Genomic DNA, 18541 nt, shown 5'->3' with positions numbered 1-18541 from the left:
AGGGGTGGGCACGACACGGCCTCAACGCAGGACACGCCAACACCTGAGGGCTCCTGGGACTCTGTGCGACCCCAGCACTGAGGAATGGTGCCCCCCTGGGGGCTTCCCGGGATGTGCGTGCATGAGCGTGTGTGTGAATGCACGAGAGGGCACACGTGGGAGAATGTGTATGTGTTCCTGGCTGCACAAGTGTGTAAGTGTATGCGTGTGAGACTGTGTGAACCGTGTGCAAATGTGAGTGTGTGCTGGCTGTGCATGCATGCACGAGACAACAGACGTGGGAGTGAGCGTATATGAGGATGGGCGTGTGTAGGTGTGTGAGATGTGCATGGGAGACAGTACAGGTGAGTGTGTCAATGTGTGAACATGTGTATGGACGTGCTGCATGGGTGTGCATGAGTTTGTCTTGTGAGTGTGCGAATACACACATGTGTGAAAATGCAAGGAAGGAGGAGAGCACGCGTGTGACTGTGATGGGGGTTGCAGGGAGGAGGGCCGTGCTGCCCGGGGCGCCATCATCCCACCGGTAAGACGGTCGCCCCCAGCAGGCTGCAGGGCAGGAGGGGGGCCCCTCGAGGTGGCCCGGGGTGTGGTGTGGGGGAAGCAGCTGCTCTCCTGTGCGAGGGGTGCCCGAGGGGTGGAGGGGCTCCCACCCGCCTGCCGTCCATCCCGGGGGAGGGCGCACGAGGCTCCCAATTACAGCAACAATTAGGACACACCGATGCACAGCCAGCCGTCACGGTGCCACCTCGAGAGTGACGAGCGGCCCAGCTTAATCCCGGGAAGGCTGTCGAGTGTTAATGGCGCGAGCAGGCTCATTAGCTGTGATCCATCTGTCCTTAATGCAGGCGACGCGCGGCCCAGCCCAGAGGGAGGCTGCCCTCCCAGGAGGGCGGGCGGGCCCAGCACAGAGCAGGCCTCGCTCCCTCCTTCTCTGCTCCCCAAAATGAAAGGAAGATGGGGGCGAAGACACAGGGAAGAGAAGACAAAGTTCCCCACGTCCCCCTGACCTGAGAACTGCCTGTGCCACGGCTGGGCCTGGGATCTGGCCACACCCTGCTGTGTGACTCTAGGCAAGTCACTTTACTTCTCTGGGCCTATGCTGTCCTCTGGGAAAAAGCAAAGCTGCAATGGCTGCCCCAGGGCGCAGGAAACCATGAGTGGCACCCCTGCACAGTCACGGCACGGCAAAGACCACAGCTGGAAGGGCTGCCCCGAGAGACACAGAGGGCAGGAGAGTGGCTGAAGAGCAAGGGGGCTGGGGGTCCAGGGGCCTCTGGGCAGGCAGCCCGGGTCCAAGGCCTGGCTCTGCTGTGTGACGTGGGGAGGTGATTTAGCCTCTCTGTGCCTCCATTCCCCTATCTGTACAACAGGGAAGTAGCAGCTCTCACCCCGGGGTTAAAGAGGATGGCGAGCAAACACGCGTAAAGCCATTTCACACGGGCCCGGCACTTGGGAGCCTGGACGTCAGCTGCCATCATCCCCGCTGCGGCCTCTCCCCCGCTTCTGTCGCCCGAGGGCCACATCCGTGATTTCCGCCACGTCTGTACCCCCCGCTTGATTTTCTCGCTACTCCTTCAGACCAGCCAGTTGTTTGGTTTCTGGGGGGATAATTACATCAACTAATTTTTTAAAAAAATCAATTTCTGCCCAGAAGGAAGCGTCCATCACCAGCAGAAACGCAGCGCGGCACCTCCCGGATCCTGTCGCTCGGAGCCCGGCACCTGCTCCTTTGTGCCCAGGGATGGAGCAAAGGCTGGGAGGTGTGGGGCCCACCCCGGGCTGGCCTCGTCCCTGCAGGGTCGGGGGACCACGTGCCCACATGACACAAAATGGTCGCGGGCGCCCCATAAACCCACTGGACACAGACAACACCCGCTGCAGACCCTCAAGGGTGAAAATCACAATCCCCAAGAGGCTTCAAAAGTTGGGCCACCTCCTTCCTCGCGAGGAGCACAGAACCGGCTTCGCTGAGCTCAGAACGCTGGGTTCCAGGCCCGGCTCTACCTTTGAACCGCCCAGCCTCAGTTTCCCTCTCTGGAAAATGGGGACACTTGATCTGTCCCCTCCCGAGGGCTGCTGGAGGGTTTCAACCAGCACACAGGCCTGCGGCTGAGGGGCCGTCAGCCACACCGAGCCCCACCGGCAGGGACGGGCCCAGGAGCCAGCTGGCTGCAGCCAGCAGGACGCTTCACAAGGGCCGCCGTCTCCCCGACGGGCTTCAATTATTCAGACCACGGCCGCGCCCTTATTTAAAGTCTAGCCTTGCGTTCGCTGTATCCGGCGGCGAGCACCAGACCTGCGGGTGGACTGACGTGGGACGGCCTCCCTCTCACAAAGTCAATTAATTAAGCAAACGCTTTGCCAGCAGGTTCTCAGGTGTGCGGCTGGGCGGTCCACGGGTCTCAGCCTGTCGCCTCGGGGACACTCGATCCCACAGGGCCTGTCAAGTGGGCGGGGACAGCGGCCTAGAGCCCGGGCATCGGCTGGTGGGAGAGAAGGGGCAGCAAAACTCCTGTTCACAGGGTACCTACTGTGCGCCAGGCCCAGGATGGGCCCACGGCACCCGAGGGGCTCCTTCAGCCCTCACAGCCAGCCCCTTATCACTTCAACCTACAGGTAGGGAAACTGAGGCACAGAGCAGGGAAGGGACTCGCCCAAGGTCACACAAGTGGGAAGTGCTAGGCTGGAGATTTGAACCCTGGCTGCCCGGCCCTCATCCCTGCTCTCTGGGCTGAGCACCTGCCTTTCTGGATACGCCCATCACCACCTCGCCAGGCCTGGCTAAGTCTGTCCCCTCCTCCAGGGGGACTACGCATGCACTCTGTCACCAGGCAGGACTGGGTACCACCCAGGACACCCTCAGATTAAGTGCAGCTCATAGGCGGAGGGTTCTGGAATGTTCCGGCAGGTTCCACGGGGTTCTGACACTGGACCACTCACCATCTCGTACATCTTCTCCGGATAACAGCAAAAGCCAGCGTGTGCCAGGCACTCCCCTCATAGAGGCCTCCTGCAGCCACCTAAGCGTCCGAATGGGCGGGACACCCAGGATGGCTGTCAGCCGCGACAGCTCTGATTTTTGGGTGAGGATGTGAAATCCAGAGGTGAAATGCCTCAGGCCAAGTCACTGCCCCCCAGGGGCCCAGTCAGGAACCAGGGCTCCAGACGCGAAGCCAGCAGGCCTGGAGGTGAAGGCCAGCCTGTCCTGCAGGGGCCGCTGAGTACGGGGGCTCCGGGTGCAGACATGGGCGGAGGGCCGGGCTGCGCCCCACTCTGCCACTACCCAGCCGCTCACCTCGGGCAAGCCACAAGCCACGGCCCCAGGCCTCGGTTTCCTCATCTGTGAGATGGGGGTTAAGACAGATGCGTTGTCTCATTCGGGCCATCGTGAGAATAACATGAGTTGATGTGCGTGGCTCTTCCTTGCTGCTCACGGCGGGTCCCAAAGTGCCCAATGCAGTGCAGACGTCCCCCAAGATGCCTTCCTTCCTCTGGCAGCAGATTTAGGGGCATCGAGGCAAAAAGGTTGCCAGGTCCCGTCCACCCCAGCTCATCTCAGCTCCTGGAAACCAACTACACCCAGCGCTTCCAGCCAACAGGCAAGGACCGTCCAAACCGCGGCACACAGGACAGATGCTTTCTGCTCGACTAAAACATCTCAGTCAACTCCCTGCCTGGAAGGAGGAGGAATCCAGCTGCCGAGGATGAACGTCAACCCTTGCCTGGGGTTCCTTTCACCTGGAATGCCCTTTCATCTCTGCCTCATCCATCTAGAAAACTCCTACATACCCCTCAAAACCCTTCTCAAGCATCACACCCCTCTACCCTCCCACCCCGAGTTGCCTCTTCCATGTCATCTCTCAGCCTCAGGGACACCTCCCCCATCACGAGAACCACGGACCGAGAGCCAGACTCTGCACTCAGCACTTTACGCGGTTTGTCTCAGTTCATCTTTCAAAAAGGGAGGTGCGTTTTTCTCCATTTTACAGATAAGGAAACTGAGGTATGGAGCGGTTGAGCCCCGTGCTGAGGCCGCACAGCTGGCCAGTGTCAGAGCCCGGACTTGATCCCAGGAAGCCTGGCTCCGATAGCAGGGAGGTCTGGCTGTTTCAGGAAGAGCCAGTGTCAGGACTGGCTGGCACTGGCCAACTGGCAAAGAGAAAATTGCCAGAAGGAGGCAGGAGGACACTTGGCCCAGGGAGGGAGCAAGGGCACGCTAAAAGATGAAACTGAAATCCGAGCAAAGGCAGCACACGCTGTCCCGGGAGGGGTAACAGGGACCTGTGGTTTTCGCACACACTGCTCCCCAGGGACCCGCCGGCACTCGCTCAGCGCGGAACCCAGCTGCTCGAGGCGACTGTTGTGCCAGGAGCAGAGGGAGGCGGGGGCAGGGCTGTGGGCCTGAAGCTGAGATCTCAGGGAGGGGGTGCTGGGGGATCAAGCAGAGAAGTCAGGCTGGGGGCCCAGGGCCCCCCAGTGGTGCCAGCCCCCCAATCTGGGCCCACCCTTCCCGGGGAGCCTCGGCTGCCCCCCCGCCAGCTGCACCTGCTGTGAAATGACACCCCGTGGGGGACGGCCCTGCTCAGGCTCCCAGGAGGGCAATTGGACACTACACGCAGACCAGGAACGGGCGACAGGCTCCTGATCGGCTCGAGGTGGCTGGGGTTGGGGTCCCAGGAGGGGCGAGGCCCGAGAAGGTGGCCCAGGGATGGGGGCAGGAGCAGGGCTCCCCAGGGACCTGTGAGCAGGTAAGGGTGGGGGGGCAGAAGCAGAGGCTTCCAGAGGCCACAGGCTTGCCGCCGGCACACGGCCAGCGAGAAACCGAGACACGGGAGGCTCTGCAAGACCAGGGCTCACCCGGCCCAGCGGGGCCCCGGAGCTTCCCTCCGTCACCACTCAAACCTCTGCCTCTCGTGCAAGCGGCATAAGGTCGGGGTGCAGGCGGTAGAATCTGGAGCCAAACTGCCCGACTTCTGCTCCGGTCCCGACCCTGAAGGCCAATGACCGTGGCATGGCACTCGGCCTCTCTGTGCCTCAGTTTCCTCATCTATCAAATGGGTACAGTACCAGTCCAGGCTTCGTGAGGGTGTTGCAAGGGCACAGAGATTTCAACCAGGTGCTCAGGACTGGCCCGGGGCCCGGGGGCCACCAGGGGCACACCCCCATCGCTGCATGGCTGCGGCTGTGCCATCTCAAGCTCCCGTGGGCCCTCTGAGCCCTGGGTCCTCCGATCTGGAAGTGGGGGCTGGAGAACTGCGAGCAGGAGACAAATCCTGACACCACAGCCACCAGCGAGGGGACCTGGGCCTCAGTTTCCCCACTGTGTATGGGATACGATGACAGCTCCACCCCACAGCTGCTCAGGCCTCTGTGAACGGACTCAGGCAACGTCGGGCACACGGCGACACTCAAGAAATGTTCACTCCACTGTGCCGATGGACACCCAGAGCCGCCCCACTGCACTCAGCGTCCCCAGGGTCCACCAAACAGGGAGGGGCAGCGAGTGAGTTAAACATCTGGAGGCCCAGAGAACTGAAAACACACATCTGCACAAACACTTGTGCCCACATGTTCACCCAGCACCATTCACAACAGCTGAAAAGTGAAAACCACCCAACTGTCCGTCAGTGGATGCACAGATAAACAAAATGTGGTCCATCCACACAGTGGAATATTACTCGGCCCTGAACAGGAGTGAAGTAGTGATTTAGGCTACAACGTGGATGAACCTTGAAAATATTATGCTCAGGGAAGGAAGCCAGACACAAAAGGCCACAAATTTTATGATTCCGTTTATATGAAATGTCCAGAAAAAATAAAGCCAGAGAAATAAGTAGATTCGCAGTTGCCAGTGGTTTCAGGGAGGGAGCGACGGAGAATAGGGACAGGGTTTCTTTGTGGGGCGATGACCATATCCTGGAATGAGACAGTGCTGACAGTTGCACAATCCTGTGAATACACTAAAATCACTGACTGTGCACTTTAAAAGGGTGAATCGCACGGTACGTGAACATCTCAATAAAATGGCTAAAAAAACCCCAAATCCTTGAGGCCTATTCCACGACTGGCGAGTGACTCCCAAGGGCCCAGGAGGCTTCTGGGACGCACGAGGATGGAGGGTGGGGGCAGGCGGAGGTGTCCCCTTGGGGAACGGCCTGACCAAGGTGGAAGCTGGCTCCTGGCCTGGAGGGTACCACCCACAAGCAGGCGGCGCGTGGTGGAGGGGCTCTCAGTTTTAGTTTTGGCTAAAGAGTCAGGAAGCACATAAAATGGAACATCTGTGCAGAACTGTTATTGAGCACCTCCCGCATACCTGAGCCAAAGAGCTGACCTCGCCCTGGGGCAGCCCAGCTCGGCAGGGAGATGCACAGAACCAAGAAGTCACACGAGCACATCTGCACACAGTGGGCCCAGAAAATGGACTGGAAAACACTAGGTGGGAGGGAAAAGCCAGGACCAGCATTATAGAAAGTGGGAACAGCATGTGCAAAGGCCATGAGGTCGATGGGAATTTAAGGAACTAAAAATGGCTGGTGAGGCTGGAGAACAAAAGGCAAGACCTACATCTGGGACAACAGAAATTTCCCTGCTCCATTCTGCACCTCAAACACTTAAGATGTCCCCAGCAGTGGAGGATGAGAAGGTGTGAGGAGACCCCGCCACCCCTGGCCCGTTCGCAGTTCACGATTCTTTGAATATCATCCCAATCTTGGGGGTCCCTCCAAACTGCCAAGGAAGCCCCGCCACACATCCCAGGCCTTGGCAGGGCCTGCCATGCTCTTAGAAGCCCTCACAGGCCTTGAGAAGGAAGATCTCCCCCGGGGCTCCTGCCTCTTCTTCCTTCCGCCAGAGGCAAAATGCCCACTTCCCTCCCAAGAGCATCCTGCCGGGATTCACGGCTGGGCACTCAGACCCGGGCTCCCGCGGCCACAGAGAGACGCTGCCCCACAGCCCCAGCAGCTGGATGTACGGGGTCCCGAACTGCCCAGGCACTGCAGGCAGACCACGGCACGCTGCAGACAGACTGGCTTCTGAAGGCCCGGCTGGTGTTATTACAAATAATCATCCTTAGCATGACTACGGGCTCTGAGACAGACACCTGCCTCCGTTTGGTCAAACTAAAAGGACAGGCACTGGTGACCCTGTCCTTGTCGGCTTCCAGACACCCCTCTGCATCCCGAGGGGCAGCTGGGGCCCAGCCTCCAGGGGCTTCGATGTGGTCAGACACGGTCCACCCTGCTGGAAGGAGGAGTTCCTGGAAGCAGCATTGGGCCTGGCCGTGTCCGTCTGGTGACAACGGCTCTGCCTGGAAAACGCAGCCGTGTGGAGGCCCCAGTGCCGGTTAGAAACCCAGCAATTTAGCAATAGGTTTGTCCACACTCGCACTTCCTCGCAAATGGCCCTGCCTTGCCAGCCCCAGGGGTGGGGACAAGGCTGGTGGGGACAGAGGTAAGGGGGAGGGAGACAGAAAAGTTGGGATTCTGTCCATGAGGGGTCAGCAGGGGCCCCGGAGCAGGTCAATGAATCCATCAGGGATGTTATTACAAGTCGCAATTTATGGTCCCCGGGCCACATTAGCCGTGGCAGGGAGGACGTGGGGTTGCCCTGGCGGAATCAGAAGATAAACTCGAGCCGTCTGGAGAACAGAGCCGGGCGGGAGAGGACAGCGAACCCCCGACGCCGAGGTCCGAGCCTGTGAATCCGTCAGCGCCATGGGTGCCGCCAATAAATTAGAGGAGATAAGGGCTGAAGGGTGACGTATTAAAAGCAACGTTCATTTTGGAAACTGGCGCAAAGACTTCGCGGCATCCCGCTCCCCCAGGCCTGGCGGGGGCTGGAGGCTCAGCTTCCAGGCAGAGGGCAGCTTGGGGGGGGCAGAGGGAGGGGGTCGGGGTAGGGGGAGGAGGAGGGGGAGGAAGAGAGGGAGAGGAACGGAGAAGAGAGGGGAAAGGAGGGGCAAGCAGAGCAGGAAGGCCCCGTGGGGGGCAGGAGGGAGGGGGGAGAGATGGTGATGAGGGGTCACAGGCCAGGGACGCGCTCTCCCTGAGGCCGGGTTAAGCCATCAGCACAAGGTACTCGGGTTTAATTGTGGGAAATGCTGCAGAGAGAGAAATGAAATGTGACTCCCTGCCCGGGCTGGCACAGCCCCTCAGGCGACCCTGCCGCCTGGAGTCCCCCGTCCCCTCCCTCCCTGCACCTCCAGCTGTTCTCCCTGCTCCCAGGAACAACAGCTGCCAACGTGGCGGGGTGGGGAAGGGGAGGCGGAGGAGGGCGGAGGCGGGGCGGGCGGTTTGGGAAGAAGACAAGACAATCAGAAATCCATCAGGGAGCAGGCAGCTGCACCGAGGCCTGCTCTTCCCCGGATGAAGGCCCAAATCGACAGCCTTCCGTTCCCTTCTCTGCTCCTCGCTTGGCCCAGGCCCAGCACCTCCCGCCTGGACCAGTGCAGTAGCCAACTCGCGGGTCCCCCTGCTTCTGCCCTGGTCCCCGGGCTCCCTCCTCCATGTGGCACCAGATGACCCCATGAGAAGGGAGGTAGGCTTGTGTCCCCCCTCTGCCCAAAACCTCCTGGGGCTCCCACCTCACCCCCATAAAGGCCACATACTTCGCAGACATACCCCACTCCTTTCCTCCCACCCCGCTGTCCCCACCCACTGGTTTCCTCACTGATCCGGAACACTTCCGGCACGTCCCCACTCAGCGCTCTGCCCCACTGCGCTCTGCCTGCAGCTCGCCCCCAGACATCAGCTCAACCGGCTCCAGCATAGCCACTTCCCGCAGAGGTCTTCACTGACCCCCCATGACAGCCGAATGGTGGTCCCCCCAGGAGACAGGTCCATGTCCTAACCCGTGGGACCTGCAGATGTGACCTTCTTTGCAAAAAGGGTCTTTGCAGATGAAATTAAGGATCTTGAAATAAGACGCCCGTGGACCATCTGGGCGGGCCCTAAATTCAAGGATGAGCATCCTCACGAGAAAAAGAGAAGACACAGAGGAGAAGGCCTGTGAAGACGGAGCAGAGAGCTGAGGCCATGAGGCGAGGTAGGCCGGCAGCTGCCAGGAGCTGGAAGTGGAGAGGAAGGGCCCCCACCCCCGAGCCCCCGGGGAGCACAGCCCTCCTGGACCCCGGATTCCGGCCTCCACGACCAGGAGAGAATGAACATTGTGCTGAAGCCCCCGTTTGTGGAGCTTCGTGACAGCAGCTCCAGGACACTAACGGCTCCAGCTCAACCCTGCAGCCCCGTCCCCACCCGAGACTCAGCCCGGCTCCCAGAGCACCTCCCCCTTCAAACAACTCCCTCGCTCAACAGCGGCCCCCTTTCCTCCTTTACCGCCCAGAACACAAGCTCCAGACCCAGAACTCCTGCCCCCTCACCTGCACCCACGTAGCGGGTGGAGACGCCCACTGCCCCAGCTGGTGGCTGGAACCCTCCCCGTAGGGCACAGGGAAGACCGAGTCACCAGGGAGCCCAGGAGGGGTAGGGGGGCCCCTTTCGCCTTGGTTCCCAGGTCAGAAGCTCATTAAACTCATCTCACGTGAGTCACACGATGGCCGATGGCTTTGGGACCCGTCCTGGGCCATCGGGTCACCACCCAGGCCTGGTGAGGCTCCTGCTCCAGGGAGGAGCTGAAATGTTTCTTGACCACGTGAATTCTCAGAAATTTCCCTCTCCTGTCAAGCCTTCAGAAGGAGCACGGCCCTGCTGCCTGCGCGGTGATTTAGGACTCCTGGCCTCCAGAGCTACGAGCGGATAAATTTCTGTCGTTTTAAGACCCCAGTTCGTGGTGATGTTATGGCAGGCACAGGACACTCATCCACTGACATTAAGCCAGTGGGTCTCTACGGGGCCATTTTGCCCCCAGGGAACACTGGGCAGTGTCTGGAGACATTCTTGGTCGTCACAACCGGGGGGATGTTTCTGGCATCTAGAAGGTGGCGGCCCGGGATGCTGCTCAATGCCCCACGATGCACAGGACGGCCCCCACCAAGAAGCACTCGCCCTAAATGTCAATGGTGTTTGATGCGCCTTAAGATGCAGCCACTCATTGGAAGCGTTCTGCGCCCCCCAAGTGACACAGGGAACAAACTTTACTGCCGAGCCATCAAGGCCCACACCAGGGTCCAGCCGCACGTGGAAGCCTAATGCACGCAGCTGAAGGAACAGCCGGAGACCCCGGCATGTGGCATGAAGCAGCGAATGTCCTCGTCCTCATTTCACACCGTGGCGCCTGCATCTGAAGCCACCACACCCTCAAACGCCACCGCTGATGCTTGGCGGCCTCTGGCACCAGCAGAACCACGCCGTCGGCAGCCCCTGAACCGGGGCCTCGCTCCCAGCAGAAAGGCCGTGAGCCGGGCCCTGTGTTCAGGGCAGCTGGGGGCAGCGCCCCATGGGGTCTGTGAAATGGGGGCCGGGCCTAGGGCAGCCAGGAGGACACGCCGGCTCTGGGCCACCAGCAGGAGCCTGCGGCCCCACTCCCCCGAATCAGCTCCCGTGGGCTCGGGTGTCTGCCAGACGGCTGCATGCCGTGTCAGGAGATCATCTCTATTAAAACTCACCGGGTTTTAGTTTATCTTTTTATTTTTTAGATTTTGTTTCAGCTCTGCTTCCTCCTAAAACAGCTGCCAAGCTGCCACCATGGCTGTTTCAATTGTCTCTAATTAAAGGGACACTGACTGGGTCGTGGGGCTTCTCCACTCTGACACCTGAGGGGACAGGGCTGCGCCCCCGCCAGCTCAGCCTCCTCCTCTTGGGCCCACACGGGCCTCCTGGACCCACGGCTCCCCATGCCCTTCTGCCCCAGGGACCTCGGCTGTCGGGCCACCCCTGTGACAGGTTTAGGATCCCAACAAGAGGCACCAAAGAAACACCCAGAGGCCAGCGGGGCCAGGACAGCACGCGGAGCATCACAGACCAGGGGCCAGGGATTGCAGGTCTGGGCCACGCTCGGACCCCGACTGACAACTTCACCCAGGAAAGAGACTCGGGTCCCAGCTCTGCCCCCGCCCGCCTGTGGGGGCCCGGGCAAACACCAGCCTGCCCCAGGCCTCCGTTTCCACCTCTGCCCAGCCGCTGGATGCGGTTTGTCCGATGACTGCTGGGATGAGCTCCAATTACATGGTTGAAGGGCTCTGTGCTCCAAAGAGACAGACGAACGTGCAGGGGGGCAGGCCAGGTGAGGGGGCAGGCCAGGTGAGGGGGCAGGCCAGGTGAGGGGCAGACACTGCTGCCCCCACAGGTCCTTTCATGTTAGTCAAGGACTCAGGCACGTACTCGGTCCAGCATGTTCTGTGTGCTGGGCATAGGGCGGCAAGCAGACCAGCCGGCTCAGGCTGCTGACCTTCAAGAAGAGGGTGGGAGGTGATCAACAAGTGAACAATGTGGAGGGGGCTCCGGCAGAGCAGACCCCAGCTCCAGCACCTGTGAGCCTCACCCCAGAGTGAGGCCCAGGGGGACCTGGGGCAGACGAGGTGGCAGCATCTCAGGCCGGAGATGAGCAAGAGTGACAAGCCCGGGGGCCCCGGCTGCATCAGAGATGACGGTGAGGACAGGGTCCTGAGTACCCCGCTGCCCGGCCAGGGGCTCCGACAGGCAGAGGGTCCTGGCTCCTCTCTCCACCCCACCCTGGCCTCGGGCGTCCCTCACCTTCTGCAGAGACAGAGGATGCCAGGGCCGCCACCGGGGCAGGGCTGGGTCTCCAGCCCCTGTACTCAGTGCAGTCTGGTCCCCCTTCCCATCAGACCAGCTCCCCTCTCCTGCCTGAACTGAAGACCAGAGGCCGGGGCGGTGGGAGGCAGGTCCCGGAGGCCAGGTCTGCGTTCTCTGGGACACCCCTCAACACGGCGGGTCCTGGGAGGCCGTGAAGGAGATTAGGCAGCGTTGTTAATCACCACGTGTTTTTAAATAATATAAAGGTGGCGGTGATGGGGTATTCGTGTCCTGGGGCTGCAAGAACAAGTGACCACAAGATGGGGGGCTATAAACAACAGAATTTACCCTCTCACAGTCTGGGCACCAGGAGTCTGAAATCCAGGGGTCACAGGGCCACGCTCCCTCCAGAGGCTCCCGGGGAGGGTCCTTCCTGCCTCTTCCGGCTCCTGGGGGCCCCAGGCGTCCCTTGGCTGTGGCCATCCTCCCCTCAATCTCAGCCTCCGTCCTCACACGGCCTCCCCCGTGTCTGTTTTCTCTTCTTATCAGGACGCCAGTCACTGCGTTTAGGGCCCACCTCATCCCGGCGGGTCTCAGCTCAGGATCCTTAACTAACTGCCTATTTCCAGACAAGGCCACTAGCTGTGGTTCGGGTGGACACGAAGTTGGGGACACTAACCATCCCCGTAAAGACCAGGGACAAAGTCATCGGCAGGCTGACACTGGCATTAACGCCTCTTTCTTCCAGGGAAAAGACAGTCACTTGTGCCAACTGCTGTTCTGGATAACAGCACGGCGGGGAGACGGGAGCAGAGAGGACGAGCGAGCCCTCCCTGCCCCGAGCTGCCCGAGGCGAGTCCTCCACGGGCTCAGAAGGGCCACCTGCCTTTACACGGCTCAGTTGCTCGTCCTCCAGGTTTGAGGGAGTCGCTGAGCCCTGGGAAGCTGGTCCAGCCCTTCCTCCTGGAGTCAGGGAGGCAGACTCCCAAGAAGGGAAGGGTCTTGCCCAAGGTCACACACCTGCTACTGGACTCCCCTGTTCCTCCAGGGCAGCCCCCATCCCCCATCCTTGTGGTCCAAGGATCCCCGGACACGGACACACCAGAGACCCGGCAGGGGAGAGGCCACCTCCCGTGGGGACCTCTGTAGAGTTTCCAGGTGGGCGATGGCACCAGGGACGCGGGCAGGAAGGTGGGGAGCAGTCTCGAAAGGTCCACAGTCACGGAAAACAAGGGGGTGGGCAGAGAGGGAATCCTAACACGAGGGCAGGCGGGCCGACGACCCCAGACCTCCCACACTCCAGGCCACCTGCCCTCCTCTGCCCACTTCCCAAGTCACTTCAGATGCTAAGAACTTCTGGGGGGCCCAGCTCCGAGGAGAGCGGGACTTCACTCCCACGCTCCGTGTTCTAAGCTCTGTTCACACGTGTTACCCGCTTAGCCCAACACCCCCAGGACGGACCCAGGGCTTTGAGACGCGTCTGCAAATTCTTTGACCCTCTTTCCATGCGGAGTGACGTCTCAGTCCCCTCCCCTTAAACTTGGGCGGACACTGTGGCTGGGTCAGGAAGGGTGGGGGAGGGGAGAGGCCCAGCAGCCCCCATCTGCCTGCAGCAGCAGGAGACCCCGAGCGAGAACCAGCTGCGCCCCAGCTTCGTGCGTGAGCTAAAGGTTTGTCACTGTTCTCAGCCACCGTGCTGGGGCGGTTTCTCACGAAGCAGTAGTCACCTGCAGCAGCACAGGTGCCGTTACTATTCCTCCGTCTACAGAAGGAGAAACTGAGGCACAGAGAGTTTAAGCCTCTCGCCACAGCCAATAAGAGACAGATCTGGGATGCAAACCCAGGCCATCGGGCCCCAGGTCGGCAGGCCTCACCGGCAGAGCAGGCAGCAGCGAGAGGGAGGCGCCACACGCGGACTAGCAAAGGCCCGGCCTTCCCAGCCGGCCGCTGAGGACCGCACCTGGCCCAGGACCTGGCGATTACACCACCCGCTCAGTCCCACCTCTCAATTTGCCTCTTCCTGCCGGCCTGCGGGTCTGAGAGACTTTTCCCCCTAGAGAGAGCAAAACTCACGTGCAAACCTGCAAACTGCTTGTCTGGTTTACTTACTGAGAGACAAAAGCGCAAAGGACGCTCCCTCCGTCGTCACTCATGGGGAGCCTGCGTCGCTGGCAACGCTGTGGCCACCCATCCCCGCCTCCCACGCCTGCTGACCTGAGGGAGGACCGCTGAGCTCGGCTGCCGGGGTCCGTCATTGGGGGGAGCCCGGCCTGGGTCCACCAGCACCAGCACGACGGCCCGGGGCCCTGGGCTCTGACAGCCCCAGGCAGCCCTCTGGGGGTTCCCCGGGACCCTGCTTTGGGAATAACCCACTGCCCCAGCCTTTGACTCCAACCCATGATGATGGCACCCTGCCACCCAGCGCCCCGTCCCTTGCAGCGTGCCTGGCAGCTAGGTCACCCCAACCCGGCTCTCGGGGTTATCCACCCCACGTCCTTCCAGCAACTGACCGTGTGGTCCCCCCAGACACCCAGCTGTCCAGGTGCGACCCTACCCTCTCAGCCCCAGGGGGAGCCCTCACCACCACCAGTGAGCTCGTCCACCCAGGGGACCTGGAACCATGTGAACAATCCCCAGGATCCACGCTGACTGCACTGTCAGTCCAACACTCATCAGAGCCAAGCGCCCACTGAACGGGGAGCAAGTGGGACTGAACGCTGGTCTGGCCAGAAACACGGATGCCCTCGGTTCATCCAACAGGCATTTATTGGGCACCTACTGCATCCCCATCACCTTGGGAGATTCTGAGACGAGAACGGAAAGGATCTTCTGTCACAGAATTTCTGTTTAACAAGACAGAAAAAACAGGTACAAAGGTACAGATTCCACCTAAAAAAAAAATACAGGCCACAAGGACAGGAGACGGCGGGAGAGACGGCTTATGGCTGGGCAGAACCTGGAGGGCTTCTCAGAGGAAGTGGCCTTCCAGCTAGGCCTTGAGGAACGGAGAGACGACAAAGAGAAGCTGCAAGGGCTTTCCAGGTGGGAGAAAAAGTAACAGTCATTCACATTTACGAATCTGACAGCAGGCAGTTGCTATCACTAACTGGACTGATGCCATTATTTCTAAGAGGGCAGAACCACGATTGGAGACTGCAGCACAGAGAGGTTAGGTCATCTTCCTCACGTCACACAGCAATAAGGAGGATAGGACCTCAAGGGTCTACTACTCATCACTGTTATGCTGTGGGGCTCCCCAGTGGCCGAGGTCCTAAGCGGAGACAGGAATGGCCAGGCCATGGCAGAAACAGGACATAGGACTCAGCTGGCTGGAGAACCTGGGCGGCGGCGGGAGAGACTCTGGATGGTAGGTAGGGGGCAGGCCACAGGAGAGCCCGGACTTCTCCCTGATGGCTGCATCCTGCTGGCAGAGAGGGGCCGTCCAAGACTGAGACGAGGTGGGGCGAGCAGGTCCCTCTGGAACTGGAGGAAGTGGCTCTGCAGGGGGCCTGCCAGGGCTCCCTCACCACCTCTCTAGCTGTGTGACCCTGAGCAGTGAGCTGAACCTCTCTGAGCCTCAACTTTCTCACCTGCAAAAACAAGAGGGCACAAAGCCAGCACCTTCCTCCCGAAGCCACCCTGAGGCCTGAGGGGTGACCGCAGCAAAGGACAGAGCCGTTGCTTAAGTCTGCAAAGGACTCCTCCGAGACGGAGACGCAAGCAGCTGAGCTAGCTCCTTCTCACACAGGCCCCTGGGGCCAGCCTTCTCCTCCTGCTTCTCTCGCTGGGCTTTCGGGAACAAAGCGAGGTCCTGCCAGCTCCAGCGAGATCAGCTCCGAGGAGGGCGCGGGGCGATGCCAGGAGGTCACCACCGCACACTGTGGGCCAAGGACACGGTCCACGGGGCTGAAGGTGGCGCACACCCTTGTGGACGTCCCCCCGCCCACCCCGTACACCCTGGGGAAAGTGAGGCTCTGAGGTGCCATGTGGCCTGGCCAAGGGCACACAGCTGGGGAGGGGCCTTCTGGGGCTGCCAAGGTTCCTGGGGGCAGGTTCCCCCACCACCCCCACTCAGCCAGCCCAGGAGGACGGGCAGTCAGAGGGAGCCAGCGGCACAGAGCGGTAATCAGACATGGGGACAGGAGGAAGGTTTGTAGGTTCATTGAGCCGAAAGGAGAACAGGCCCCTCCTCGAGGCTGCAGCCCCCACCCGGCCCCCCAGGAGAGCGCTGGAAACCGCCAAAGCCGACGTCTGACGGATGGGGTTTGCTTTAAGCTCTTTCCACGCACTAGACTATAATCGTCAACTGTTCACGACCTCTCCACAGCGACTCGGCCCCCCCTGAGTTCTCAAAAGGCAAAAAGCTTTCAAAGCTGCAGTTCAAACAGGCAGAGAGGCGCACACAGAGAGGCGCAGGGCGGGGAGGGAGGCGAGGCAGGGGAGGGGCCGGGAGCCCCAGCAGCAGGGACCAGGGGGTGGCTGGGGCCAGGAGGGCTCCACCCACCGCTCCCCTCTCCAGGAACCAGCCCACCTGGAAGGAAAGGCCCGCAGGGGAGGTGCCTGGACATCAGGGTGTCCGGCCTTTCCCGGCCTGGGGCTGGGGTGGCGCACTGCGCTAATGGCCTCTCGTCCCACCCAGCCTCTTACCAGAACCACCCTGACGGAAGCTGCTGCCTTCTCTCCATCACCCCCTCCACCTGCCCTTCCAGCCAAGGACCTGGGGGGGGGGGGCGGGCCCCGCCTTGCCCGATGCCCCCTTCACACTCTTAACCTGCAGGGGTGCCCCTGGGCCTCAGTCCCGCTAGACCCTCTCCAACAGGGCCTGAGCGCCAACTCACCCACAGCGGGCGCCGTGACACTGCTCACCCTCTTCCTGCCCAACCAGTGCACCGGCAAGGCGACGCAAGGCGAGGTCACGGCCTCGACACCCTGAGAAAGTTCTCCCAAGCGGCGCTGGGACGGGCCCAGGGAGATGCCAGCCCAGCTTGGGAAGGGGGCACGCTGAGGTGAAACCCAGGGGAAGCCACACATCCCAGCCCTGGTCCCCACCTGTGTGCAGGTAAAGACGGGGAAACCCCCTCCTGTTTTTGCTCCAGGCTCTCGGTCCCCCCAGTTTCCTGCTGGCACAAAGGGCCCAGCCAAGGAGGACACTCCTAGCCCAGCTTGCTAACTAGCTATGATAACGCAGGCCCCCAGAGTGGCAAGGCCGTGCAGGCCGGCCACCTCGCCTGGACAAGATCTGAAGGTGAGTCTCCACGCCTCCCCTCCAAGCCCCTGGACATGCCCAGGCGCGGCCAGACAGGCGGGCAGCTGGCGCTTTTCTACTTGAAAAAAATCGATTGGCTTCTTTTCTGTGTTGACACGATGAGGCAGCAGCGGGAGGCCTGCCTGGGGAGCACGTCCGTGACCCAGAGGTAATCTGGGGTCAGCGGGCCAGGCAGGCGGGTGGTGCCCCCGAAAGAAAGTTCCATCCTGGGCCCTCCCCCCTCCCTCTCCGCGGGAGGTGAGCCCGGCACTTACTGAGGTTCTGGAGCAGGGACGACCAGGTCTTCATGCCGAGCATGCTGTGCCGCCCCCGCCTGGGCTGCGGGGACCCGGGGGACTCTAGGAGGGGCTTCTGGGCATAGCCGGCGGCGTGGCCGCGGGGGGCGTCCAAGCGCGCCGTGCGCTCCTCCTGCCTGCCGCGCGCCAGGGGCTGGGAACCTGGGGAAGTGCCAAGCGGGGGGGGGGGGGCCGAGGGGGTCACGGGACAGCCGAGGATGTCCCCAAAGGGGGCTGGAGAATTAGGGCGGGGATTGGAGCCCCGGTACTCCTGGGGGTCAGAAGCAGCCGGGGGCGTCCACCCGCGTTGCCCGCTGTGCGCCCTGGCTGCTGCAGGGCCCCGGGGGAGGTGCCGTGGCGCCTGGGAGACCCGAGCAACCTCTCACGCCGCCCCCAGGGGCGCCCGGCGCCCCCCTGCCCTCTCCGGAGGCTTCACGCACCACCAGCCGTGGCTGCGCGGCCGCCTCGCAGCAACCATTTTATTCCCTTCCCGCTCGGCTGGGGCCGCGCGCCGCCTCCCCGCCACCTCCCGCGCGCCGCGGCGCCCCCATCGTCCTCCTCCCGCGCTGCCCCCCTCCCCGGCGCCCCGCCCGCTCCCCGGGCAGCCCCCGCTCCCCTGCACTTGATAACGCGCTTGTCAAGACTGCTGAGTTGTTCCTGACCTCTCCCCCGCCGCTGCTAATTAAGGCTCCGCCGTGACAGTTCAAGTGCCGAGCATCAAGTTTGCAGAACCAAAGCCTCTAATTGGGGCCGCTTTTCATTTCTCCATCCCGCGGGCTGGGGCTCCCCAGACCTGGGCACTGGCGCATTTTCCTTTTGTATTTTTCATCAGGAAGGAGGAGAAGGCGGGGGGCCGGGCACCAGGAGAGGAGGGCAGGCAAACGACCAAAAGGCTCGGGGTGGGGGGCCCTCCCCTGCTGCCCTCTAGCCAGCCAGCCGCCACAGGACGCTTCCCTCCCAGCCCACCTGACATCTCTCCTAACCCAGGGGTCTCTCAGCTCTCTGACTTAGGGCTGCAGGAGCTGAGCCCCCCGCAGGAGGCGACTGCTGGGGCACCCCTGCCTCCCCCTCCGCCCTCAGCGGGAGCAGCAGCCCCACAGTGCGCGCGGGGGCGGAGGGGGCCTGTAGCCTGTGGTGCCAGCGGCCCTGCAGAGCGTGGTGCTGATGGCGGCGGGCCAGGCCCCTGCCGGGCGGCGAGGTGTGTTCCTCCTTACACCCCAGCTCCCTCCCAGGGGCCGCTGGCCTCTCCTTTCCAGATAAGTGCTGGCGAGCATCGAGGCTCTTAGCGACTCTTCAAGCTGCCTTTCTCCTCCAACGCCTACTAAATCACGCCGCGCTGAGAGCCA

The 18541-nt window shown here is 61.8% G+C and overlaps 1 protein-coding gene across 6 annotated transcripts in view; it reads right to left on the bottom strand.

Moving 5' to 3' along the window:
• Positions 1-18541, bottom strand: part of GSE1 (Gse1 coiled-coil protein) — a 407880-nt gene that overhangs the window by 166840 nt on the left and 222499 nt on the right. Inside the window, exons 1-2 of one of the 6 annotated variants that reach the window (XM_070262130.1) lie at positions 17858-17964; positions 17175-17357 (exon numbers count right to left, since the gene is read on the bottom strand). The exons of 4 other annotated variants lie outside the window; for them this stretch is intronic. In XM_070262130.1, the coding sequence (XP_070118231.1) occupies positions 17175-17217 (43 nt within the window). In that variant the 5' untranslated portion in view covers positions 17218-17357; positions 17858-17964. Of the gene's footprint in view, positions 1-17174; positions 17649-17857; positions 17965-18541 lie in introns of those variants that run through there. One more of the 6 variants, XM_070262132.1, reaches the window with a different exon arrangement.

The sequence above is a fragment of the Equus caballus genome, chromosome 3, assembly GCF_041296265.1.
Source record: "Equus caballus isolate H_3958 breed thoroughbred chromosome 3, TB-T2T, whole genome shotgun sequence".
Classification (NCBI taxonomy): Eukaryota; Metazoa; Chordata; class Mammalia; order Perissodactyla; family Equidae; genus Equus; species Equus caballus.
Note: the sequence above shows the minus strand (reverse complement) of the source record. Positions and strands in the feature narration are given on the sequence as shown.